This window comes from Amblyomma mixtum, chromosome 2, assembly GCF_055824585.1.
Source record: "Amblyomma mixtum isolate Tamu chromosome 2, ASM5582458v1, whole genome shotgun sequence".
NCBI classification, from domain to species: Eukaryota; Metazoa; Arthropoda; class Arachnida; order Ixodida; family Ixodidae; genus Amblyomma; species Amblyomma mixtum.
Window position 1 is genome coordinate 105,927,107 of NC_143013.1, and position 27,821 is coordinate 105,954,927.

Sequence of the window (27,821 nt, forward strand, 5' to 3'; positions counted from 1 at the left end):
GCGACTTAAATATGGCTTGACCGCATGCAGCCTGTGTGTCCACTCGTTCCTAGTGTGGCCTGGAGCCCACATCACATTCGTGGGAACTGCGATCTCTCGTGGTACACGCGCACTCAGCTTTAATGAAAGTTCATTCTTCACGAGTGGAATGTTCTTACGCACAGCATAGAAACATGTAGATTATGAATAGCAGCTGAAATATGGTAGTCGCAGCGATAAAGCGTGATAGTAGTTCATTGAATAAATTGTGGGCGAGAAACAAACCAGCGTAGACAAATGTTCCCGAAGTGTAAACACACCCATAATATGTACGCATATTAGGGCACGATATGATATAATCACAAGCATTGTTTCATGCTTTCAGATGGTCTAGATATATTTGTGTTTCTGGAAAAAGAGAAACGCCCCCCCCCCCTCCCCCCCCCAGGTGCATCGGAGGTGCCACTGGCGGGCGAACCTGTGACGACTCCTTTTAATATTTCGTCTTTTAGGAAGGCAACCTGATGTAGCCAAATTTTTCAAGAGTGGATGCGAGCCTTTATTGGTCGGTAAAGATCCTTTATTGGTCGGTAAAGACGGTAAAAATTGACGTCTGGCGTTGGTAAGCTCTACTCTGCGGGTCATGCGACAGCGATTCCGAAGACCTGGTTGTTTAGTACAGTCCCCATTGGCACATGTGCGTAGTGAGTCGTGACATGGGAAAAGCCGGCCGCTTCGATGACCTTCACGGATTCTCTGTTGAGGTGGCAGTTGCAGCAGAAAATCGTCCAGAGAGGAGTCATTAAGTCCTGCAGAAGCCTCAGCCATGTGCCTTTAGGATAGGCCACGTGCTCCAGGAAGATCAGACGTCCACACTGAAAGCGCAGTAGAGTACCTCATATCAAGTATATTAAGTATCAAAATTTTATTGTTTTATGGGTGCAACGAGTTAACGACATCCTAGTCGAAATCTCATGGATGAAATGGACATCGATAAAGCTTGAAGCGGGGCTAGTGGGTGTGACTGCATGACAGTCTTACTGTGGTGGTTGAGAAAGCGAGGATATAAGACCAGAATTCCCTAAGCACTATGGTGAAGCGCTACTTGTAGCAGTGGAGGCAGGCTTGACATGTAAAAAAATTCTAATGAGGAAATGAAATTCAGTGAGATATGTAATGCCGAGAAGAGTGTCTGTACCGAGAAAAAGAAAATGCTACAGGGGATGGCATAGAATCAGGTGGGAAAATGGAATAAAGAATTTGATTGCAATAGAGTGTCTGCTATTAATTCAAGAGGAGGCTAAGTGTATATTAATGGCGGGGGTCAAACATGCAGTTTACGTGACAGGGCAGATAATGATACTAACCGTGATAACAGGATACGGTCGAGAACTTCCCCTCACGTCACGGCAAAATGTTCGTGGTCCATTTAGTTACCTGGCTGAAATCAAACGCGACTGGCGCCAACAACTTTTTTGTACTTATAGTAAAGTGTAATAGTTTGGGCTGCGCTTGCACTGAGGGCACGTGGGTGCATTCGTTTTGTGAAATTCTTTATAAGCCAGTCTAGATACCCAACAGGGTAGATGTTTTCCAGGGATTCCTATTTAACGCTGCCCCGCACCAGCTGCGGCCACCTTGTCCCCGCCACCTTGTCCCAATCTCATCTGCCCAACTGACTCTGTACCACACCCTGCTGCTCTTCACGTCTCTTCCAATTAGATGAGCTACCCCGAGAGATCATAGGTTGTCAGCTTTTCGCATTGCATTACGTTGCCGCTGTCCAATTTCTCTTGATTTTAGCTAGGATATTGTGAACGCTGGACAACTCTAATATGCCTTCCTGATGTTCATGCTAACGCCGTATTTTCACTTTCTAGGACACGCTGAGTTCGCGCTCGATTGATGTTTGATCGATTTCATTATCTTCCCGGTTTATGACGGACACGTGATTAGAGGAAGAGCAAACTGATAGACATTTTCCTGTTTGGAGTGTTGCCCACTGTGCGAGACAATGCTGGTTTCTGCACATCGACATTTTCGTGTGTTGGGCTTTGAAATATGTAGATTACCCTGTTTTACGTCTTTATTCCCAGCCTTGGAACCATCCAGATTCCTTACTACCGAGAAAATCAAAAGGAATGTGTGGTAGGCAAGTGATTGGGTTCAGAAGAACTCGTGAACCACTGAAACAAGACCGCTGCAGCCAAGGTGATTGGCTGTGCGTACTGTTGTGATGTCCAGTTTGAGAGCGGTTGATATTAAGAATAAAACATACTTTTTCAGGTCGAGAGTGGAAGAACATGAATGTTGGTCTGCTAAGTGGTCGGTCATGAAGCAGCTGGCGGGGTTAGATAGTAGCCTGGCGGGAACTCGACAAGACGAAATCTTTAATAGTTCCAACTTTTTCTCGTCTGCAGCGTTACTCGAAAGGCTTTACTCTAGCGAAGAAAAATAAGAACGTATTTTGCATTGAAAGGGTACATGCACAACATTAATCGCCTTGTAATGTCTAAAAGTATAATGAAGGTACTTGAAAACGGCTAAAGAAAGTGAAGCGGCCTTTTGGAAAACCTGTTTTCTCCTCCGTCTGAACGCGGCCGACTGTCACCATTATCATGTGTCGGGACAGCGCGGACTGGGCTAGGGTGTTCCTTCTTGCGGGAAGCGAAGGCAGCGACGGGAGTGCCCCTCGACGGCTTCGCCAACTTCCGCGGAGTCGCAAGAGTCTCTTCGGTGCTGGCCAACGTGGTCGGCCAAGTTCGTGGCCGCACGCTCTCGTCGCCGCCCGGGGCAGTCACATGGGAAGATACCGTACCGTGCCACTGGACAGAGCTTCTCGCTAATTATTTCTCGCTTTCTCCCCCTCACTTCTGGTTCGTGGCAGCGAATCCTCCTCCGGCAAGTGCCTGGGTATGGCTTTGTCCTAGCATACGGCGAGCAAGGCAATACCCGGCCGCCATTGTCGGCTCGTACAAACGTTCGCCGCCGATCCCTCCTAAGCCGCGTCGCTGGGCTTTAGCGCCCCTGCCCCAGCGTGTAAGTGAGAAGCCCTTCTTACGTAGACTTTTACTTGTGAGTAATACCTTCTTGCGTGGCCTTCTAATTCCGAGCAATGCCTCTTTGATGTTTTGCAGCTAGCTGGCCCGCTCTGTGTATTATTTGCAAGTTTTAATAAATAGCATATGAGTGACCACGCATTATAATCCCCCCTTTTGTTCGCTCGAGAAGGAATCCCTCCGTGTTTAGCCAGCGGAGACACTGCAGCTGCGTAGTTTGAGTACGTTGCGGAGACTGCCCCCACAATTCCACAATAGATAACTGCAACGCAATAAGGACACATACTTTGATCAGCACTCGCTTGGCTTCTTCAATAACTTTTCTGCCGTTATTGACGGAGCACAGCAAATAGGTGAAGACGACCACGTCGAACTGGCCGCTGGCGAGATCCCTCATGTCTTCTCCGTAGCCGTGTATCCAGCGTTCAAGTTCGACCTGGAAAGCAAAAATCGGCTTAAAGCATACACTCAAACAAGAACTGAATGAGCTAGTGACATCACTTTGACACTGCAACGTCACATTAAAGCCTTAAACGCAGCATTTCTTGTCATTCGTTTGAGTGCAAGTGAAAAATTAAGAAAAGACTTATAACGCAGCAAGTAGAAATGTCTCCAGCATGAGCAGTTGATTAGCTTGTCGTTGCACTCAAGTTATGGATAGCGATGAAGATAGAGCATCTGTGTGGCGAGCCTTGCAATAACATATATACGCATGAAATATATATGTACACTGGCGGTCAGGCGTTTCCACAACAAGACTGTCGAAAAAGTTTAATTTCTTTGCATTCCTGGAGCACTACTTGTTGTTTAATGACGCGCTGTGTTACAATCGCATTCAGCTGTATCTATTCTAAAACAAGTGCGGTAAATCTGCAAACAGTGGGAAGCAGCGTATCAAATAGTTACTGTAAAAATACAACCTACAAAAAATATAACAGTAATCAATAAAAAGAGACCAAAAGGTATATACAATGTGAACTCATTCATTAAAGCTTGGAGCCAGTGCCAACAACGCGTTTGACGGAGAAGAACCAGGCTATACAGCAGGGATAGGTAGTTATTATTTCATCCACGCTGAAGGCGCGTTGGTTTTGTGATTTTTGCGTTGCTTGCTTTTACCGCGATAGCGGTAAATGCCCCGTTAATCAGAAAATCTGGCGTCGGCGTTTTTGGCGAAACATCACGGGAATGTGTCTGGCCGGTGGTCCCCGGAGAGCAATCGAAGAGGCACGTGGGCCACCTGGATCAATTGACCTTGCGGCGTCATCTCAACTTGCCTAGCAGATAGTGAGCGAACTGCCCGCCGTGACGGGTGGCAGTTAAGTTAATGATTGGTCGCTCGGGAGAACAACCTGGGCCGCAGAACGCCCACCACTCGGAGCGCCTGCCATTGCAGGCAAGTAATTAACCCTGTACGCTATCGGGTCTTGCCCTTCAGGCGGAACCTAATTATCCCTCCATTTTTGTGCTGGGCTTTACAAGGCGCTCTTATCATGCCATCAAGTCAGAAGTCGGAGCTGTTGTGTATGTTTTAACATCTCTCGCTTCGTTCCCGTTTTATTACTCTGGAAGAAGGAAAATGAGTCACACGCATTCCTAGCGACGCACAGTTGGGGCTGCGGCTGTAGGTTTTCGATGCACCTCTTTCTATCGAAATTTGTTAGCACTGTACTTTTTAGAAGGGAAGAGAACTGCTCGTGCATAACATTAATTCGGCAATATCTGGAGGTTTCACTTTCACCGATTTCTCCCGGTTGTAATCGTGGTGTCTGAAAAATAGCTGGAGGTTCCATCGCTGCTTGTACCGGTGTTATCTTGCATGCGTCGTTGTTGTAAATGTTATGATGCACCTTCGAAGCAAATTCTTCGCAGTTCGGCGCCAATGGGGCTCAGCTTCTGCGCATCACTCGTATTTGACGAGCTGCGTAGTGCACCCTAGAACAGATCTCTCCCTGGGATTGATTGAAATTTAAATTGCTAAGGCAGTTGCAGTTGCGTCCTTGTGATAGGGATGGAACTATAGTAAACTGAACGTTGAGGATCGGAATCAACTCTATCTGCATAGCGCATGTTAGCAGGATTGGTAGCCCAGAATTAAGGAGCAGGTGCTGCTCAGAAGTTCGGAGAATTAAACCAGCGCAAGTTAACTCTTTGTTGTACTCCTTTCCGCAGCAAGTTTTGGTGAGCACTCTTCCTTGTGTATTTAAGGTAACCAGGGAGGACATATCGCAGTGAAAAAAAAAAGACAAGTGGACCGAACAGGGCGAGTCCTACATCCTTGACACCGAAGTAATTTATCAGCTGACGTTACCCAGAAGGAATGAGGGAACTTGTAGTTCGGGCTAAACATTCAGCTGCTGTGATGGATCTGGTGGTAACCAAGATATCTCTGTGCAAGTTGCCGACAGTGTTAGTGAAGTTCATGGCAGTCGCATTTGCAGGTAAGGATTTCAACAGGATGACACCGAATAGCGGCGCGAAAGAAATTAAATGTGCGATGCAGGATACTCTCTTAGGAAATGGATACTTTTGGGGGCGTAGAAGCCCCTGAAGCCCTGAAAAGTTTTTAAATTTGCCGATAGAAGGTAGTATGATATAGGCTATACTAACCTTACTACTAGGCAATAACGTTGTTCCAATATGAAAGCGCAAATAATTGCCGCCTTTGAAACACAGAATATGTGTTGAGAAGAAATGCGTTGAAAGAATTTGTACTAAATAAATTACAATCTGGCGCAGTTAAGAAAAAGAAGCAAGAAAGCATTCCCGCTGTATTGTTAGAGTTTATTGTACATATGCATGAAAACACTTCTTTTATGGTAACAGCCGAATACTTGCAAAACAGTGGCTGTGCGAACATCAGTAGGTTCTGCGCTTAAAACAGTGACGTTAAAACCGAGCACTGGCAAATGTTAGCTTTACCACGGGCGCAGAACACAATTTTTAGAAGGAATTTCTGTAGCCGTGCTTTTGACTATCTGCTTTGGCAAGAGCTCACAGACATGACCAAGTTGCTTTTCCGGAGCCTTATATTAGGTTATTAGCGAACCATGAATTGCTAGGGGAATACTGACATGGCTAACGTCTGGCCGTCGCCTACAAGAGGGCATGTGTGAGATCAAATCGGACGAGAAAGAACATCCAAAGAAAAATTTGAGTTTTCAGCGGGCCGTGCCCAACATTTACTGTTCCTCCTTCACAGGAATGGTGGCCTATAACTTCGGGCTCTTCTAGAGTTGCTCCTTGAAGGCAGCTCTGAGGTCGATGTTAGGGTAAACGTTCGTGTACTTGATGATTCGTCTGCCGTGCTCGAAATTGCCCCGGCGCCTACCTCCAGCACCCTTTTCCTCAGCTCAGGGTCGCGCGAATCCAACGACTGGAACTGTTTTAGGGCAAGGCATCGTGCCTTGCCAAAGCTGGTTGCCCATATGACGTTTCCAAGAAGAATGAAGGTCGAAATAGAGCTGCCGAGCTCTGACGGAAAGAAGCGGCACGAGCAGCAGAAGCCCTAAAAATGAATCGACAGCATCTACAGAAGTTTCGTCAGGAATCGGTAATTGGAATGCATTGATCACGGCCACGGAGTTGGCGGAGTTCATGTCAGGTTCTCAGTGCAGCTTTTTAAACGCCCGTTACTGAGTTTATCGTTCGAGCTGTAATCATGCAGCAGAGCGTGGGAGGAGTGAAGCCGCAGATGTAATTATGGCGAGAGCGAAGAGAGCGTGAGGCGAAAAGCGAAGGAGGAGAGTATATAGAGAGCGGTCGAATGGCAACTGCAGCGCAAATTGCCGCCCGCAAAGAGGTTCAGCGGCTCAGAGGCGGCGACGCAAGGTTGTAGATTCCTGCCGCTGGGCATGTCGCCAAAGCCGAGGCCAAGCGCAAACGTCGTTCAGCACTGCCTGTTCCGTCTGCAATCGCCTGTGGTTAAGTAATTCAGCAGCTGCGCTCAACTTTTCTATTACTATGTGTCGTACCGTCCAGTGAGTTTTTTTTGACGAATCGCACGCATGCCGCATGCGGCAAGGGTTGGCAGCTGTAGGCGTTGACGAACAAGATTGTATAAATGGAATCGTCTGGCATGGGTCATCGTACTGTGACATCTTGGGGTATCTGTTGTTTCAGCCAGTGTCATCGCTTCGGCGGATGCGGTTGTTGCGACGCGCGCCTCTTCTTTCACTCTTTCCTCTTATCTTTTAACTCTCCTCTATCTGCACTTGGCAGCGGTGATGGCTCGGCTGGAGCCAGTAGGCAGGCCCGTGCACTTTGCTTTTCACCCTTCTCTCAGTCGCAACAACAACGGGTAATCGTACGAAAATACTGTCGGGTATCGTTGATCACGGTCAGGTAGACGGCCTGAAGGCGTACGGGATAATTATTTTTCTGACGGGTAAAGGCTGTGACCACTCAGCAAAAAAGAGAGGAAAGCATTGTGTCGATGTACTGAAACATACGGCGTTGCAGGCAGGACACTTATTTTTCTCGCCCTTTGAATATATGTACAGACACACACTACGCAGTTCTCAATCGAATAACACATGTGGTCCTAGTTAAGCATAATGGAAGCACTACATAAGCAATGTGCATAATTGAGACAGAGATGAATATTGTAGGATCACTTAATTGTGCAGTGGCGGCTAGCTTTTTAGGGCAAAGTGTTTCTAATGGGCACAATCCTAGGCCAAAAGAGGGCCGGCTGCGTTGGGCGCGATCGCTCACTTTCGCTGTTCGCTCTGTAAATGAAAAGACCATGCACTTAAATGACCAAAATGTTTATTCCTGCAATATCAGCAAATTTTGTCCTCACCGCGCAGATCCGGTTTCCGGTGTCATGTCTAAAAAAAGACCCTGTCTTTGCACTGGCGCCTCCACCACTTGTATCTTTTATGCCTCTTTGCGCTGATGTATTAGTATCCCGTCCTCTCATACGTTTTTTAGGCCCCCAGCTGCCTCAACTTCTGTGCTCCACTCGTATTTAACGCGCTGGATAGTGCAATCTGGACCACATCTTTCAGGCGTTTTCAGACGTTTTCATACCACATCTTTCAGACCAGGAGCATAGACGTTTCTATCAAATGCATCTCCATTCTTTTAATATGGATGTTACGTTATCAAACTGTTCAAATATTTCTGTGGGGGCAACCTCTTCTCGCAGGATTGTGGGCCCAGACTGCCGCAGCATATCGGAGGCAAGTTCTTTCTACACCAGCTACCCCTCGATCAACATTTCGTTTATCCTTCGGCTCCTTCTGACTGCAGACACCTCCTATACCACGGCGGAAATGGAAGCTGTAATATTCCATTAATCTGCTCAGTAGTGGTTCCAGCTAACCTGCACAAAGCCCGAACACGAAGACCGTGATTTGGAAGCAAGCCTGTTCGCGCAATGTTCACAGCCCCACTACGACAAAATATTGCATAATTGGAACTAATCTTCGCCACAAAAAAGTAAGGTGGAGATAAGAGGAAGAGAGAAGAGAGAAATGTGAGCGCAAGAAGAAATCTGCTATGAAGACCTTGAGCGAGACCATATGCCACTAGTATTCGCCTCGAAGGGCGGCAAATCGAGAAAAGATAAATGTCAGAGATGGGTACAGGAAAAGGCGACGACAGATCTCCCCGAACTGAATACCTCTACAAGATGTCGGAACAAAAGTGGTATTATGCCACTGCGAAAAGCGCCTTAAAGCGCCAGCAGACGGCTCATTCGCAAGGATCTGCTTTCTCTGGAGACGACGAAACAGAAGGCGAAGCTTGATTGATTCCATAAGGGCGCGGCACATTCTGTCGGGACGCAACCAGCGTCTTCATTATAGAGACGCCCCTTTGGGTGGCCGCTTAGGGCGAATTGTGCTGGTGGATCGATCAGCTTTTCTTGCACCGCGGTTGTGAATGCGTCTTTCACTGGCTAATCCGGTGCAGGTTCGCAGGTTCGCAAGTTTGCTCCGCGGTGGAGCACTCTCTATTGATGCACCGAGCAGAGGAGAATTTAGCCGGTACTCGGACGGAGCGTTGCGGTCACTTCCGCAGTGGGTAGGCTACGTTTCCCCGTTTATAGTGTGGAGACCGCTGGTTAACCCTGGACTTTTTGTACGTTTCTGACGATGTCGTCGGACCCAGGAGTTACGATTCTAGCCGCTATCAACTGGAAAAGCGGCGAAACAGCTCAGGGACAAGTGACTGGGAGAACGGCGAAATGTATGTTCCTTTATTGCTGTTTTAAAGAAATGGATCATCTATTACTTTAGTTTTGGTTTAGTTTATGGGGTTTAGCTTCCCAAAGCTATTCAGGCTATGAGAGATGCCGTAGTGAAGGGCTCCGAAAATTTCGACCTCCTGGTGTTCTTTAACGTGCACTGATATCGCACACTACACGGGGCTCTAGAATTTCGCCTCCATCGAAATTCCACCTTAGCGGCCGGGATCGAACTCGCGTCTTTCTGGTCAGCAGCAGAGCACCATAACCACTGAGCCACCACGGCAGCCTGTATTTCTTTACAAAAGGTACAAAAGTCGCCGGCTACATAGACGACGCAGCGCGCAACTATTCACACGAAGCGGTGCGCTCATATGTGGACGGCATACGCTCACTCGAGGTATTTAGCCCTGGTTGTCTTTGGCCAATTGGTATGGCAAGAAAGTATGGGGACGCTTAGTCACCTTAAGAGTGAAATACCAAAGCATTAGAACCAACGTTGATGCTGCATATGCGTCTCTGCCAGTTCTTCAACCAACCACGCGATGTTCTCACCGTCACCATTTCTTTATTTGCACACACACTATCATCCGCTGAGTGATTTCGCCGAGAGCCTCTTCCAACCTGCTTCTCGAGCCCTTTCCCGGCTGCGCACCCCTCCCCTTATTGCTTCTCAATTTTTACTTCGAGCGCCGTGGTCACGCAATAGTGTGATGCCATCTGCTTCTCGACCACTCAGTGACTTTTATGACTAATGGAGGGTGCGAAATCGCATGATGTGGAGTGCCATGGTGGGCAGGTGGCAATGGAACTGAATTTGATTGAAGTAATTTGATTTACACCCTCCACTGTGGGCTGGTTGCTCACACCCGGTTGGGCAGGTTGTGATGACATCACATGGTCATTTGGTCGCTCTCGAGGAAGCGATTATTGGGAGAGAAGCAGGACGCGAAATCTCAGGATGTGAATGCTAATGGTGTAGCATTAAAGTGCGGTGACTTCAAACGTGAAAGATATGGCTCACTGTGTGGTCATCGCTGGCCACCGTCAAGGGAGAATGTGTGGGCGGATACGAGGCCCAATTTCCGGAACCGGCAGGGCACTGAGACTTTCCGTCCAGCTCCCTGCTAGAGCTTGTCTTCCACTGCTTCATGAGTATTGGATCGCCTTGTGGCAGATTCGATCGCTGTGAGGCTGATTAAGCACCGCGCACAATTTCTACCAGTAGGAATCATAAGTTCTGCGGAGAATATTTCGAAGGATGAAACACGAAAGTTGCAGCTGGCGAAAGTACGCTGTTAAGGGCTTAGAAAAATTTGGTAGAGGCTTAGCTTGGTTAAGCCCGGTAAGTTGCGAAAGCAATAGCCCTGGCTGCGCCTGGTTTGGCTTGTGGTGTGTCTTGGTAGTGCTCTTAGTAAAGCTTATGTTTATGAAAGTTTTGCCAATTTTTTTTACATGGCATTATACTCACCACACGAAAGCCCCCACGTGCTGGGATATTTATGCGTGCCTCGGTCGCCAAAACGAGCGGCTGACGCTAACGGATGATTGTCTAGAAGCTTCCATCTTCTTTCACTCCCAATCCTCCCTTCCTGTACGGTGCAGTTCGGGGGTCCACCGAGATGACAGAGAATTTCCTTTCCTCAAAAAGCGTTGCGTTCAAAGGGCAAGGCATCGCACCGAACGTGTGGTGGCGATCCTCCCTTCCTGTGATTCGGGTGTCCACCGAGATGACAGAGGATTACTGCGCCATGCCTTGCCCTTTGAACACACCGCTTTTTGAGGAAAGAAAGTGGCGCAGTAATTCTCTGTCATCTTGGTGGACACCCATACCGACCGCTAAGCGCGCCGCGCTCGGCAGGAGGGGGTGTTAGGCCGCGCTTGGTAGCTGCGGCCTCGCTACGCGACGGCGCAAGTTGGAGCCCCGCTCTTGCAGCTGTGACGTCAGACTGCTAAGCGCGCCGCGCGTGGCAGGAGCAGGGGTTAGGCCGCGCTTGGTAGCTGCGGTCCCGGAATAGGGACTCCACCCATTGCGGGACTCTTTAAGAGAGCCTCAGCTCTTTTATTAAATAAAGGCTTTTCGTCATCATTCTCGCTACGCGACGGCACGAGTTGGGCCCCTGGTTTTTGCGGCAGATGGCATGACGTCACAGCAGGGGGTCATGCTAAAGGTCATTGGTAGCTACCGGCCTCCCTACGCGATGGGCTGAAAGTGCAACTAGTATTGTGTTCGCAATAATAGCGATGCTGCGGCTGGCGTCAGCATCGGCGAACGATAAGAGAGGCCTTGGTGCTGCTGTGGACGTAACCTGGCAGATTGTTATGATGACGCAGTAAACTGTGAATGCGGATGAGGGTAATTTGCAAGAGCTACGATGAGTTCTTCGCGTTATTAGATGCGTGTCCTTGCTAAGCTACTAACATGGTATGTGAGCCACCTGGTGAAGTCGGCAGCAAAAGCTTTATTAGGGGATACACGTTGTTTATTTATTTATTAGAGATACCATCGGTCCGGTCACGACCAAGGTAGGAGTAGTGTAAAAGGGTAATGCAGACAACAGAAGGGTGAACAATGCAACCAAACAGAGACGCCGTCCAGTCGGTACTAAGTTCAAGCACTTCTATAATGGGTCTGATCTCTTCGGAAAAAACATGCGCAAAAATCTTGACGCATTTAAACGCGAAACAGCATGAGAACATTGTGTTTAACACTGTGCCAAAACCACATTGCACCAGGCACAAGACATTACCGATCAAGAACAGCAGCAGTGAACATACCTACGCCTGATGTGAGCACTACATGTTCTGATAGTTGGCTCCAGTCTTTCGCAATGGATAGGAAGAAAGAATGCTAATCGCACTGCTTAAAAAAATTTCGCTCTTTTACATGTCTACGATGGTTCCTTCAGTAACACGTGAAGTGGTTTCACTTGTGCATTGCTGCTTATTGATGATAGACTACGTGCTTTATGACCTTATAGAAAATAATCAGTCTCTTATGTTTAGTTTGTTGTCCTTATAAGAGCATGGTCGTCGGCCGCTGTGGACCACGATTCTATATTTGACGCCCTTTATTTTTAAACGTTATTGTACTGCACAGAACAAAGGTCGACTAATGAGATTTCAAGATATCGGTTGATGGCTATTCCTGGTACTCCTTGCAGCCACAAATTAACACGGTAGGAAACACAGTACTGCAAATTACCGAAATCAGCGAGAATAGAAAGGTCACTGCCGTTCAAGCTGTTATGCACACCAAATTGTACGCCTCTTGATTCCAACGAAATATAATAGCGGAAGGCATCCGGTAAGAATAAGGAAGCTTTTAGTTCTTAGGAGAAGTTGTCTAAAACTTTTAGGAGCAATCAAAAATACCATGCTGTTCAAAAGTTGTCGGCGCACAGTGTCGAATGTTTCAGTGAAGTTCATCGAGGCCGCACTTGCAGGAAACAATTAAACCGGATCGTCACTGCATGTCAGCGCCGACGAAATGAAATGTATGATGTAGAATAGTCATTTAAAATATGCAAATTTCAATAACGTAAAGGGATCGATCACTGACCAAAACGTGTCATGATATAGCGGAATGGAAAGATCCTGCTCATGTTGCACGAATTGACCGCTGATATTTCAAAGAAACGAGGATCTACAATTTTAATTTGGCATTTAAAATCGCATAAAAAGCCATGGCCGCCGCGATGGCTCTGTTTTTATGGCGCTCGGCTGCTGACCCGAAAATACGCGGGTCCGATCCCGGCCACGGCGGTCGAATTTCGATGGAGGCGAAATTCCAGAGGTTAAGGCGCTCGTCTACCAATCCAGAGTACACGGGTTCGAACGCGACAGCGGAGGACGCGTTTCGATGGAGGCAGAACGCAAAAGGCACCCGTGTGCTGTGCGCTGTCAGTGCAAGTTAAAGATCCCCGGGTGGTCGAAATTATTCAGAAGACCTCCACTACAGCACCTCGTTCTCTCTCTCTTCTTTCATTCCCACCTTTCTCCCTTCCCTTACAGCGCGGCTCATGTGTCCATCGAGATATGTGAGACCGATACTGCGCCATTTCGTTTCCTAAAAATGCCAATTTACCAATTTTTTTTAAATTCCAGAGGTCCGTGCACTATGCTATGTGAGTGCATATTCCCAGGTGATAAAATTTTCCGGAGCCCTTCACTACGGCGTCCGTCATAGCTTGAATCGTTTTGGGACGTTAAACCTCCATAAACCGTACACCATAAAAAACACCATTATAAGTACAGCCCATCACGTGGCCACATCTCGATAAACTATCGCTCATAGTGCACAGTGTTTTTCTGTCAGTAATGTTCGTCATCTTTTGTTATAATTTATGCTCTCGACAGTGCGCCTTTCCGTGAAAATTAATACTCCCTTCGCATCATCGACCATGCGCTTTTACCTTTCGTAACTAGATGGCGCCACATCGTTTGTAACTAAATTGCGCTGCAAGAAGGTACGTATGAGGTTTTCTAGAAAAAGAGTGCCAGAAAAGTTTCAGTACGATATAGACAAAATGTTTAAAAAACGTCTCACTGAATACAAGATAGGTGTATTCTTAGTGCCTTCTTTATTTTGAAGCTGGCGTATTGACCACACGGTCAACAGGCTTTTCAGCGTCTCAGCTTCCTGAGGAGTAACACGAGCTATTATTTATTACCTTAGAAGCACTCGAGAAGTGTTGCATAAATTGCATGTTAGGCGTTATTGAGTATCCTTGCACCATATGAGATTCTCATCCTTTAAAAGGCAAAAATAAATGTAAAAAATTGCAGACATTAGCCACCGGATAAGTCCTCAAGAGACCAGCACAAGAAAGGCAGTTTTCTTTAGCATCGGTGACTGTTAGCTTCCGTCATGTATGCAATAACGAGTTTCCCTTTCCATTCACTTGTTTGATGATTAGGTATACTTTTGCCATATTTCTTTGCGCTCTTTTGTATTTTACGGAATGTTCACGTCTTCGTACCCACCAAGCCTATTGATGCTATTTACTTCCTTTCGCGGATGTACGGTTCGTCAACACGAACCTCCAAATCTGATGCGAGTAAACCCACCGCCCTTGCTTACAGACTAAGAGTGTAACAAATGATCGAAGTAGGCGTTTATTGTGAGGCGGTTACGTTACAAACAAGATTATAGAACAGGAAACAGAATATTAACTTTTCTGAGGAACGCATACTATCATCTGGGGAAGAAATTTCTGTTACCACGTTGACTTTTTCGTCAGTCAGGAACTCCTCGACAGGAGCTGAATGCTACTTCTCTATTAGCTCGTCGCGGACCATGGAAAGGTAAAGGGGAATATTCACTTGGCTAAGACGTGCCCGCCGCCTATACCGGTTCATGTGTGAGACGCAATCGGACGACAAAATAGCGCCCAAACGAAATATTTAGCATTTACATAGGGTTGTGTCCAGCAATAACTATACCTCCGTCATTGAAATGGCAGCCTATACCTTGGGGTTCTTCTTGAGTCGCTCCAAGAAGGCAGCGCCGAAGTCCTTGTTGGGGTCCACGTTCGTGTACTTGATGGGACGCGTCACATACTCGAAGTTGCAGCCATGTCCTGCGCCGATCTCCAGCACCCTGAGCGAGCCCCTTTTCCTGAGCTCGGGGTCGTGTGACTCCAACGAATGGAGCGGTTCCAGGGCGAGACGTCGTCCCTTGGCGAAGCTTTCGGCCCAGACGACGCTCGCCAGGCGAAAGAAGGCGGCGAAGAAGACCTGCCGCACTCTGAGGGACAGGAGAAGCGGCAGCAGCAGCAGAAGCCCGAAGAAATGGAGGAAAACCATCCACAAAAGTGGCGGCACGAATCCGAACATGACTGTTCTTCTGCCCACTTTCACTCTACACTGAGCATGAGCATATGGTTGTCTCTTTTTAAAGAACCGCTCGCATACTCATGCGGCAAGCATAGGCGGCAGGCCGGCCTGCCACTACAGAATATCACGAGACCTTTGACAAGTGATTGCATAAATTGGATCCTGTGGCAGAGGTCTTCGTACGAATATCTTGACACGCGTCGGTGAAGGCGGTGACGCAGGCGGCATCAGGCTGACTGGAAAACTAATTTTTGTATAGGGTAACAGTTGTGGTCACGCACAAAAAGAATGAAACTTTGACGTCAGGTGGGCTATACTGTCACGCCAGGCAGTCTGCGATTGAATAACTTTTACCGTTTTGCTCCAGCAAGCCTCTCCAGCATGCTGCATAAGCACACTGCACTATTGAGAATAGATACGAGTGCAGAAGAATCACGAGTGCATGTCAGTGATCTTTCTATAGCAGAATACCGGGCGTAAAGTAAGGGGCTCAATCCTAGGAAACACCATCTTTTCTCCTTTGAAAATTCGCGCCAAATGAGAAACAATATGTGCGCTTACATTATTTTGCTCAGAACACGACAAAGGTGCCCTGAAGGGGCGCCTGAGATGTGCGTGCTTCACTTTCTGTGCTGGAAATTCCTGAAGCAGATATTAGTCCTGCGGGCGACCACTGCGACAGGCTGTAGTTTTGGAACAGATGCAACTTGGTTAAAGACGATGAAATGTTGGCTTTGAGCAACCTAAGACGATTGCGAAAACAAGTTTTATTTAAACGCTGCAGAAGCATCTTCATTTTGTTGAAACAGCTTTTCCTAAACTTTGCACACAAGAAGGCAAGTCGAACAAAACTATTGTTTTATGCGCCACGTTTTCTGCTCACTATACTCGTACCGAAAGATATTGCAATTAACCATGCATATCGGTGAAACTACCTTGGTCTTTTTAATGAACTAGCATTATTTTTTCTCTCATAAACGCGAGGGCTATAGCGATCCTGTAAAAAAGTGTAAATTGCCAGTGGCCGCACAACGGTGAAACCGCCGCCTTAAGGTATCTGACATCGCACAGCAGGCGGGCGTTTGTACTCCGGAATTCTGACCTACGAACTCTGTCTCACCGGACGACAGCAATTGCCACTGAAGCCGGTATCTCTGGAAAGTTCGAGCAGTTTGTGTTCGTTCTACACTTTCAAGAATCCATCTATGTATTTGTGATCATTTTAAATACCGTATTTACTAGATAATAATGGGCACCACTTTTTCAAGGCCAGCAAAATTGCAGACATCGATTGTAACCCGCACCAGATTTTCATGTCTTGATGAAGAAATGCGCCCCACGAGTCAATTCATTACCGACTGTGATCACTGGCGGGCTCTAGTTCTCAGTTCCGACCCGGGGACACAGATCAAGCTCCTCCAGCTGGCTGAAGACGCCGCCGTTGCTCAAGGGATAGCGGCCGTCGTTTAAGCGAGGGGCGACTCAGGGTCGCTCCTCTACATCCGCTGGAAATAAAGTTTCACCCCCACCTCCGCCAGAAGACAAGTGCACACGACTTTCGTGGCCTACCTGAGAGGAGGCAGGTTTAGAGATTTGGATGAGCTAGCTTCTGAGGCGAAGCGCATTCAGGGAGGCAACCTCTCGGCGCGAGCGTATCGGCCACCACCACCAGCATCGCTGTCACTTTGTTTGGTGACGAGGTGTTAAACCACCTCCGCGACAACGAAATCAGGTTGAGACAGTGCGATACCACTTTTCGCCTCGAGCAGCACAGCGCAATCGAGAGGTGCAGCTGAATAGTGGTTCGCCGGGAAAGAGGCGTGCGGCGACAACGCCTCGTTCATCTTTCCTGTTCATCCGTTCCTGCAATTCTTGGACGAGGAGACTTCCTAGCCACGACAGGCATCGTGATAGACATAATCAGCAGAGGCTACCGAGAGTCCATGACAGGCACCTTGAAGCTTTTCGCGAAAGTGCCTGCGGCACAGCAGTCAATTCAGGCTTCGAACGCGGCGCTAGCGGGTGGAGACCATGAACAATCACCCGCGCCGGCCCGAGGACCACGATGCGAGCGGACAGTCGCCGCTGAATGAGGCCAGAGAGCAGGCTGTCGCAGTACAAAGTTGCTCTGCCGTGCAGGGAAGGGCAGCGCTGCCCTTGCTGTCAGATGTGAACAGCGTGTCGGAGAAGAAGAAGGCGCGTTTGTCCTCTCTATTCTACGAATTCAACGCGACATTCAAGGACCGTCGTGGACTCACTACGCTGGTAAGTCACAGAATAGACACGGGTGACGCACTCCCTTGGAAATGCAATTCGATACCAATTCGCTTTGTTAACAGAACAGCACTAGACAGCGCCGTAGACTAAATTATTGACACTGGCGTTGTCGGGAGGTCTAACAGCGGTAGCCTTAGTTCCAAAGAAAGACGATACGTATCGACTTTGCGTGGACTACCGCCGACTGAATGAAGTTACGAGAAAGGACGCGTGCAGTCAACCATTTCTTCGTTAGTGTCCAACCTAAATGGGGCGAATTACTTCACTATGCTCGATTCTAGCCGCTGGTTCTTTCACGTTGAAATTGATGAGCGTGATAAGGAGAAAACTGCTTTCTCTTGTCACGCAGGTCTTTTTCAATTCAAGAGAATGTCTTTTGCATTGCTAGGAGCACCCGCTACTTATCAGGGCCTAATGGACCTTGTTCTGGGATATGCGAAGTGGCAACATAGGCTCGCATACCTAGACGGCGTCGTGGTGTACTAGAAAAAGTTCGAGGAACACCTACGCCATTTGAGGGACGTCTTCGAGAGGCTGAGGTCCGCGGGGAATCACCTTGAACGCGAAGAAGGCACAGATTACCGTGACCCGAATAACGCTGTTGGGGTTCACGATCGACAAAGGCCGCATTGTGCCGTGCGATGATAAGCTCGAGGCTATGCTTACGTTTCCATCGATGACAGATCTAGCTGGTCTCAGAAGCTTCCTGGGGTTGGCGAACTTATTACGAGTTAATCCCAGATTTCGGAGCGCTGCAGGCGCCTACGACAAGGTCTCTCAAGACAGACGAGGGCTGGAGTTAGAGTCACGAGGAAGACGCTGCACTGCGCATCCTCACCAAGGTGCTCGTGGACGCGGCTGAGTTACAGCTACCCGACCTAAGCAGGGAGGCTGTGATCCACACAGACGCAAGCGACCTGGGCTTAGGTGCAGTGCTGCTTCAGGAGCATGAAGGCGTGTTTCGTCCGGTAGCATTCGCGAGCCGTTCGTTGACGCCGGCAGGAAGGAACTGCTCAGTGACAGAAAAGGAATGTCTCCCGATAGTTCCTGCTCTGCGAATGTTCGACTACTACGTTGACGGGGTGGCACTTGTGATCGCGACGGATCACATGGCGCTCACCTGGCTTAGACGACTCAGCGAGCCGAGCGGCCGCCTAGCGCCTTGGGCCCTGTTGCAGCAGCGTGACGACTTAACCGTGCGCTACCGCAAAGGGAAGAAAAGCACCGTGGCTGACGCACTCTCGCGAGCGCCTGTCCAGAGCGAGGAAGGTCACGCGACCGACTGCCCGATAGAGAGAGAGTGAGGGATAGAACCGAGCTGTAGCCCATGTAAGGGATGCGAGAGCGTGAACCACGTGTACTGCGCGAGTTCCGTGGGGATCGTGTTCAGCAGAAAGGAGCTGGTCCAAGCTCTGCAGAGGAATTCCATTTGTCGAAGGTTGTTCGACGGGCTCCGGGAGCCGGGCGGCCGGTAAGCCGCGCACACAGAGACAGCTGGCTTTGTTGTCAGTTCGGAGCGTTTGGAAACAGCTGGTAGGGCAGTGAGCACGCTGGATAATTATCTGCTGGATTCTGGCGGCGTCCTGCTGAGGTATATCCCCTACGAGAACTACAAAGTGAGGCTTTCAAGGTGGCGATAGCGCGAGTGTTGAGAGCGGCACTGTTCCGCTACTTTCATAACTCGGGCATCGGTGGGCATGCAAGAGGTCCCAAGACTTAAACTAATTTGTGTCACATTGCTATCTGGCCTGGCATAAAATGGGACGTAATACGTTCATGCCATATGTGCCAAAGCGTGAAACCCCGAGGGGGACGACCGCCCAGCCTCATGCAGCCCATTAACAGCCACACTCCCTGGCATAGCCCAGTGTGTGACATCATGGGGCCGTATCCCATGACAATCAGTAGGAACCATTTCTTGCTGGTGGTCACAGATCACTTCACTAAGTGGGTCTGACTCTCCCCCCTTGGAAAGCGTACGGCAGGAGTGATGATGGTGAACCTGATGAACGTATTCAGCAGGTTCGGTTTCCCAGAGCAGATGATACCGGACAAGACGTCCTACCGCTGCGCTGGGCATTAAGCACAAGAAAACGACCACCTATCATGCTCAGTAAAACCCGATGGAACGAGTCAACCGCAACATCAAGCACAAGCTTGTCGCATACTCTGAGAGGTACAGAGATTGGCACTCCTATTTGCCGGAGATCGCGTTTGCTGTGTGTTCAACCTTTAACCGTCCGACTGGGTATGTGTTATATTCTCTCAAATGTGCAGAGAGCTGCTAAATCCGAAGGACCGGGTTCTAACGGACAGAAGGAAGACGCCAGTCGCTTCGTCAGCATGAGCTGAATACGCGACGCAGCTGCGCGCTTAGATGACGGAGGCCTTACGCAAGGCTCGTCGCTACCTGAGCACTGCTAGGGCGCAGCGGAAACCGCAGTGCGACTGCTCAGAACGACATGTTTACTACGGAGTGTGCGATCTGCTGCTTTGGGGCCAACACGTTCTCAGCAACGCTAGCATACTGTTCGCTGCCTCGTTCGCGCCGAAATGGATCGGGCCGCTCCACGTGAGGGAACGGCTTTGCTCGCTCGTTTACAGGCTCGAGTACTTGCAGTCGAAACCGACAGGCGGACCGGTGCACGTGTGCGACCTGAAACGTTACGTGGACAGAGATGAGTGGGTTGGAGACACAGCCCAACCCACGCCGCAGTCGGAAAACAAGCGTTGCGATCAGCCGGCGAACCCTGCGTCCCGCTTTAACTTGCGCCTTAGGCTGAAGTAAAAGCTGCTTGCGCAGTCTAGAGCGAGGACGCAGGCCGGCACGCAGTCTCGTTAAATTCATGAACGTACAGGCCGCTCATGCCGGTAAATATCGCGTAAGACTGACCTGTGTATAACATAATTTATTTTTATTTATTTATTTCATACTGGAGATCATCTTACAGATCCAAGCAGAACAAGATAACACAGATACACGGGTAACAAGCAAAATAAAAAGAAAAACTAAAAATAAAAGGCATGCAGGATGACTATGCGCTTACATTTTATCATGTCAGAAAATTCCACTCACGGATGGTACGCGGGAAAAAGGAAAATTTAAAAGTGTCAGTTCTAGCAAAGTACGGGGTAAGTGAAACGGGATGATGGTGACGTGTGATGCGTGTAGCTAAAAACGATAAATAGGGTGCAGGATCAAGAGCCAGTTTGGTATTTATGAGCAAGGAAAGAAATTCTCGTCAAATATTTGTTGTTCTTACCTGAAGGATTTGGATACTATTAGGTTTCATTAGCTCAGACGGAGAATCAAAGGGTGAAATTTTAGAATAAATAAATCTTATGGCTTTTATTTGGATTCTTTGAATTTTCTTAATATTGGTATTAGTATAAGGATCCCACACCACGCATGCATATTCGAGCTTAGGCCTGATTAGTGAGTTAAACGCGAGAAGTTTAACCTGAGGGGGAGCTTTGGAAAGTTTATTTCTTAAAAAATAGAGTTTGCGAAAGGCGGACGAACAGATATTTTCCATATGTGAATTCCAGGACAGATTGTTAGTTCATGTTACACCCAGGTATTTAAAACTGGAAACTTCCTGTAGTGATGTTTGTCCGAGATGATACCTGCGCTCAAAAATTAGTTTTTTACGTGTCACGCGAAGGAAGCTTGTTTTTTCTTTGTTTAAAGCCATGTCCCATTTCTGGCACCATGTAAGGATGTTAGAGAAGTGTTTAGGTCAATCTGGTGATTTGAACATGTAATATCTCTGTACAGCAAGCAATCATCCGCAAACAATCGAATCTCAACGCCCGGAACAGTTGTGTCGACGATGTCATTAATATATAGTAAGAACAATAAAGGTCCAAGTATACTCCCTTGAGGCAGTCCAGAAGTGACTGAAAGAGCGTCCGATTCCTCTCCATCAATCGAGACATACTGCTTACGGTTAGTTAAATAGTTTGAAATCCAGGTAACTAATATCTCAGGAAGGCCAATAGATGACACCGCCGCAATGACACTCGTGAGGGCTGAACAGTTATGTAGCACGCGCTGCAGGAGTTGGCTACATCCGTGTTGACCTTTTCAGCGCAGATAGAAAAGAAGCAGGTCACATCAGAATGGCATCGTTCACCACTACCAAACAACCAGCCACTATCCAGCTTCGGCAACTTGCCGCGCCCAAGGCCCGACGCTAGGCCCCGCCCGCGACCTGCAGTCGCCACCCTGCTGTATCCAGGCCGCCCCTCCTACCTGCCACACCGCATCGGAGCTGCCCGCCTGTCGACTGTACGCCGCCGCCTGGTGAGAGCGCAACCGGCCGCTGTCACAGACCGCCGCATCCGCTTACCTTGAAGCAAGCTGGCCTAACCCCTGGAGACAGCAGAGCTGCGGCCCTACTACCACTGCAGCCCTGGGCGCTCGTAAACTGACCAAGTATGCAGGGCAGCCTAACCGCGTCCTGAACCATAGTAGCGCCGCAGCCCCTCTCCCTGGAGCCACCTGACCCAGTTCTGCATCCTGCGGTTGCTTAATGGACCTGGCCTTTAAGCAACTGCAGACGGCGCTAAGGAGCTGGTTCATCAGTTTCACCCTAGTGGCGTAGCAGTGTGTGCTCGGAAGACCATTTTGGGAGCAAGATGCCTTTCCACATCGGCATCTCGTAGGAAGCCTGGCCTTCGAAGCAGCTGATCGGCGCGGACGTGGCGCGGACGTCAGCTGATATACCGGAGGGAGCGAAAGAACTCGGAGCTTCAATCCCTGGATGGCGGAGAAGATTACGTTGTCCTGCTTCTGTGTTCTGGAGGCTTCTTAAGAAGGCGAGGATGTGGTATACACTGGTATCCTTCCTCGTCCCCGCGTCAGAGGCGAACGCGCCGGAGTGGCGAGTCTACGCACGTTTGCCACCAGGAATGTGGAGTGGAGGCACTCAGGCTACTCTCTCCGTTTCCAGCAATGACGTGACGTCCCGACACCGCGCTGGCCATTAGGGCAGGGTTGCATCGCTGATCTTGTGAGTAACTCATTGCTCCTGGTTCGACAATGCCCGAGGGGTTAAAAGAGGAGCTCGCGGCGGAAACTTCTGTCTTGCCGCTGGCCTACTGCTGACCTGGGGCGAGGGATCCCTTCCTGCCCGCCGACCCCCGGACCCAATGCCGCTCGACAACGACGACTAGGTGAGCAATTGAACTTCAATTTGATCGGATAGAACATTCTTCCGCAGAGTGCTTTATCTCGCGTTAGGACAATAAACTATTCCCTAGCGTACTCTGCCGTTGCCTATTTAGTCCGAACCTGCCGTGGCTGCGACTCTGCGCCACGGGTTGGGGAAACGTGTCACATACGCCTTAACGGCCGGCTGGACGCGGAGTAACGCCGTAGCCCGGATGTAGTCTTTTCACGCGGATGTGTCGAGTGCAGCAAAGCAAAGCAAAGCAAGCAAAAGCAAAAGCACGCAAGCAAAACAAGCAAGGCAAACAAAGCAAACAAAGCAAACAAAGCAAACAAGGCAAGCAAGGCAAGCAAGGCAAGCAAGGCAAGCAAGGCAAGCAAGCCGTTTAAGTATGCTGGATGGAGTAGATAAGCACTGTGCAATGTTCAGAACATAGGCGAACATTGTAGAGTCACCTGTGCACGGCCGTGATCTTCTAGGGAAAAGTGCTTGTTGTAAATTGGCCGGCACAATCCTGAGCTAACGTTCTCTTCTCATATCCCCTGCAAATTCATCCCATTAGGGCAAAGTTATGTGTACTAACATTTTTCGGCTCAAACCATGACAGGAGTGTCCTGAAAGGGCCACTTGTGAAGGGCGTGTTTCACTTTGTGTTAAGAGTCTCTGAAGCGGACATAAGTCCAATAGGCGACCACTGATAGAAGCCATTGGCCTGGGGTTTGAGCAAGGTTGCTGAAGACAATAAAGGTCGGTATTCATCAACCTAAAACGAGAGGCAAAGCACTAGGTAATACCGCACCTCATAGCCACAGGCTGTCTATAAGCTCGCATGGGAATCGATATCTCAAAGCTGTAGACACGCCGTAATGGAAAACTGAAGATTTATTCCGACATCAAGTGGTTCCGTAAGGTGCTTTAACCTCGCACAGGAGGCGGGCGTTTTTTCATTTCGCTTGCACCGAAATGCAAGATTCTGGTACTCGACCCCGCGACCGTTGGCTCAGTGGATGGCAGCTATTTCCACTGATCTACTAATGCGTGTATCTTCTGTAAATATCAAGCTGCTGAAGATCTTTGTGCAGAGTTGAGAGTGCATCGACATATATGCAAGATGTTTATTAAACAACGTCGCAGCCTTGAATCCTCGTGCTATATTGATGTTTTATCAATAAAATGAGATGGCGGTTAATTAAATGCACAGAAGATGGCAGTGTGGGTTACGAGCCTGCCGATTACAGCCTAGAAGAATTGTGCTAGTAGACTGCTCAACGGTTGTGGTATTCATGCAGCGAAGTATGTAGACAGGTGGGGGGAGGGGGGGCATATTGTGAGCTGCAAAGGTGAGTAGTTAAATGGTAAGAACAGCGCTGCGGTTCTTTACATGACAATGTGGGCCATTGGCTTTCCTTGTTCATACTATGTTAGTTGTAACTGTCATTTCCCACCTCATTCAACGCTGCTGGAACCTTCTCTTTCAGTTTGCCTAGGTGGCTTCGGCCTACATCCAGGAATCAGCCAGTATCCCAAACGTCTAGCGCGATAGCACTTAGACCACCACTCACTGATTTTGCTTCTGTTTCAGTAGCTCCTAGCTGAGCGTACTTGACCTTGAAGCAGCCTAGATGGGCCATATAGGTCGCATAGCCTATTGACACTATCAAAACCTTGCCACCGGATTGTGAGGAGGATACCCATCGTGACCAGTAGCTGGTAAATTACTCGGGAAGAGCAATTTGAGCCTCACAAGCCCCTCCGGTGGTAGCAGCTGTCATTGCAGGGCAGCGGCGCTTCACTTGACAACTGTATTAGTGCGCTAGGAGTGGCATGAGGACTCACAACGATCTGTGAATGCTAATCAGAGAACGACTAATTCCGGATGCATTGGCGTTAACTCATTGAATCTATCGCGTCATACCCTTAAGGCGGAGCTTATAAATGCCCTCTCCAATTTATTGCGCTAGCAATAAGGCTCTCACGGCACGATTCCTCCAAACTTTGTCTGTAACCTGCTGGACATGGAAAACCGAGCCTACAACGGAAACCTAACTGAAAAGCTAGCGCAACTAACTCGCATTTGGCGGTATCACACTAGATCGTCCGTCATTTTTAAGCGCTCTACCGAATTCCGCCTTACGTCAGTCGTTTACGAATCACAGTGCACGCCAAAACTTCTCGCCAAAACGCTCTAAAACTAGCTTCTATTGCTTTTGTCACGTATGCAGAGGATGCCACTACGACGTCGCGGTTCGCTAAGATTGAAAAAAAAAAATCATGCGGGTGGGAGGAGGACGACAAGTAAAGGTGGCACTTTTTGCTAATGTTTCGATGAGGTGTGCGGCCCGTTCTACCGGTCCCATCGCCATCTCTCTGTTATCGGCGCCGGTAGATCGGTAATGCTACTACCGCAGAGCTCTTCCACGAGTACACGATCACACTGTGGCTTCACCCCGTAGGAGGTTCATATGAAAAGAACCAGCTCGAGCGTCACTCATGTCGCCGTCAAGAGCAATGAAAGCTCAAGGAGAAGAGCGACAAAAAAGTGTTTTTACTGCATTAGCACTTATAGTGGTCATTCCTCGAATTTAGTTGTTGTTTGTTTGTTTTGATTTGTTTTAGCCCGGAAGTCAGTGTATGGCAGTTCATTAAGAGAGGACGGCATGAAATAATGACCAATTCAATGACGATATTTCTTTGAACAGCGCGGTACCGACAGCGATCTTTTGAGCCGGGGAGAATGCGCAGGAATATACTCTACTTCATTCTTATGTGATGAAAAGTAGCTTGGAATAGCACTTTTTTAGGAAAGGCTTACAATTAACGGAACCTTGAGGCTCTAATAAGGTCACTGCAGCAGAATAAATCAAGCATAGCTAATAATTTTCACAGTAGGTGGAAGGATAGAGTTGGCCCTATTTTGCCATTTTGCAATGACTGTTTAGAGCAATTCCTTAGCAAATTAAACTATAACCCATTGACTGCACACTCAATGTGGGAATTGATAACGGTATATATTGCCTAATGTAGTGCAATGCACTTGACACTGCACGAGGCCTTGAGCACACATAAGCCAAACAGGAATTTAAGGCGAATTGAATGTAAAGGTATTATCAACGTCCGCCGCTTATGAACGTGGGTGGCGCTGATGAACACTCTCAAGGTAAGGTTACTTGTAAACATAAATACCCCCGAAAGCAGAAGATATGACAGCCGTCGCCGTAGCTCATAGGTAGAGCACCGGACGCGTAATTCGGAGGTCGTGGGTTCGGATCCCACCGGCGGCATGTGGTTGTTTTTTCTTCTGCTTTTCTAAGCAATTTGCTTTCAGCGATAACATATTCAGTAATATTCTAAATTGATTAACACCACAAAATAAATAAATAAATAAATAAAAAATCCCCTCTGCCCCTTGGTTTCTGTGGCTGTTGGCTTCTGTCAAATTTATTAACGAGCCCCTCAATCCCTTTTCCTTGTTTGCTTAATTGCTTAGCGAGGGCCTCGGTTCTGGCGGCCTTGACGCCATAGGACGCATAAGAGGGTTCTCACGCAGCTTCCACCCTCTCCGTTCGATGACGTTCTACGTCATACTCTGCGGTAACTCAGGACGTTCTACGTCCGCCGCTTATGAACGTGGGTGGCGATGATGAACACTCTCAAGGTTAGGTTACTTGTAAACATAAATACCCCCGAAAGCAGAAGATATGACAGCCGTCGCCGTAGCTCAGAGGTAGAGCACCGGACGCGTAATTCGGAGGTCGTGGGTTCGGATCCCACCGGCGGCATGTGGTTGTTTTTTCTTCTGCTTTTCTAATCAATTTGCTTTAAGCGTTAGCATATTCAGTGATATTCTAAATTGATTAACACCACAAAATAAATAAATAAATAAATAAAAATCCCCTGTGCCCCTTGGTTTCTGGGGCTGTTGGCTTCTGTCAAATTTATTAACGAGCCCCTCAATCCCCTTTTCTTGTTTGCTTAATTGCTTAGCGAGGGCCTCGGTTCTGGCAGCCTTGACGCCATAGGAAGCATAAGAGGGTTCTCACGCAGCTTCCACCCTCTCCGTTCGATGACGTTCTACGTCACACTCTGCGGTAACTCAGGACGTTCTACGTCCGCCGCTTATGAACGTGGGTGGCGCTGATGAACACTCTCAAGGTTAGGTTACTTGTAAACATAAATACCCCCGAAAGCAGAAGATATGACAGCTGTCGCCGTAGCTCAGAGGTAGAGCACCGGACGCGTAATTCGGAGGTCGTGGGTTCGGATCCCACCGGCGGCATGTGGTTGTTTTTTCTTCTGCTTTTCTAATCAATTTGCTTTAAGCGATAACATATTCAGTAATATTCTAAATTGATTAACACCACAAAATAAATAAATAAATAAAAAAATCCCCTCTGCCCCTTGGTTTCTGGGGCTGTTGGCTTCTGTCAAATTTATTAACGAGCCCCTCAATCCCCTTTCCTTGTTTGCTTAATTGCTTAGCGAGGGCCTCGGTTCTGGCAGCCTTGACGCCATAGGAAGCATAAGAGGGTTCTCACGCAGCTTCCACCCTCTCCGTTCGATGACGTTCTACGTCACACTCTGCGGTAACTCAGGACGTTCTACGTCCGCCGCTTATGAACGTGGGTGGCGCTGATGAACACTCTCAAGGTTAGGTTACTTGTAAACATAAATACCCCCGAAAGCAGAAGATATGACAGCCGTCGCCGTAGCTCAGAGGTAGAGCACCGGACGTGTAATTCGGAGGTCGTGGGTTCGGATCCCACCGGCGGCATGTGGTTGTTTTTTCTTCTGCTTTTCTAATCAATTTTCTTTAAGCGTTAACATATTCAGTAATATTCTAAATTGATTAACACCACAAAATAAATAAATAAATAAAAAAAATCCCCTGTGCCCCTTGGTTTCTGTGGCTGTTGGCTTCTGTCAAATTTATTAACGAGCCCCTCAATCCCCTTTCCTTGTTTGCTTAATTGCTTAGCGAGGGCCTCGGTTCTGGCAGCCTTGACGCCATAGGAAGCATAAGAGGGTTCTCACGCAGCTTCCACCCTCTCCGTTCGATGACGTTCTACGTCACACTCTGCGGTAACTCAGGACGTTCTGCGTCCGCCGCTTATGAACGTGGGTGGCGCTGATGAACACTCTCAAGGTTAGGTTACTTGTAAAGATAAATACCCCCGAAAGCAGAAGATATGACAGCCCTCGCCGTAGCTCATAGGTAGAGCACCGGACGCGTAATTCGGAGGTCGTGGGTTCGGATCCCACCGGCGGCATGTGGTTGTTTTTCCTTCTGCTTTTCTAATCAAT

General features: G+C 48.4%; 1 protein-coding gene and 1 non-coding gene across 2 annotated transcripts; one reads left to right on the top strand and one right to left on the bottom strand.

Moving 5' to 3' along the window:
- Positions 1 to 542: 542 nt before the first annotated feature.
- Positions 543 to 15,069, bottom strand: LOC149360442 (thiol S-methyltransferase TMT1B-like). The gene is made up of 3 exons (XM_089569284.1): positions 14,704 to 15,069; positions 3,325 to 3,474; positions 543 to 854 (listed from the first exon to the last, which is right to left on the bottom strand). The coding sequence occupies exons 1-3, from the start codon at positions 15,067 to 15,069 to the stop codon at positions 621 to 623; spliced, it is 750 nt and encodes a 249-aa protein (XP_089425410.1). The 3' UTR covers positions 543 to 620.
- Positions 15,070 to 27,219: 12,150 nt separating this feature from the next.
- TRNAT-UGU (transfer RNA threonine (anticodon UGU)) lies at positions 27,220 to 27,291 on the top strand. Its single transcript has one exon. It is a non-coding gene; the product is annotated as a tRNA-Thr (tRNA).
- The last annotated feature ends 530 nt before the right edge of the window (positions 27,292 to 27,821 follow it).

Bases quoted from the DNA above. Each gene is read 5' to 3' on its own strand.
- LOC149360442 (XM_089569284.1), bottom strand. From the start codon at position 15,069: ATGTTCGGATTCGTGCCGCCACTTTTGTGGATGGTTTTCCTCCATTTC. The intron at 3,475-14,703 runs GTATAGGCTGCC...TTTGCTTTCCAG, and splicing joins GACTCAAGAAGAACCCCAAG to GTCGAACTTGAACGCTGGAT. The intron at 855-3,324 runs GTATGTGTCCTT...CTGCGCTTTCAG, and splicing joins CCAAGCGAGTGCTGATCAAA to TGTGGACGTCTGATCTTCCT.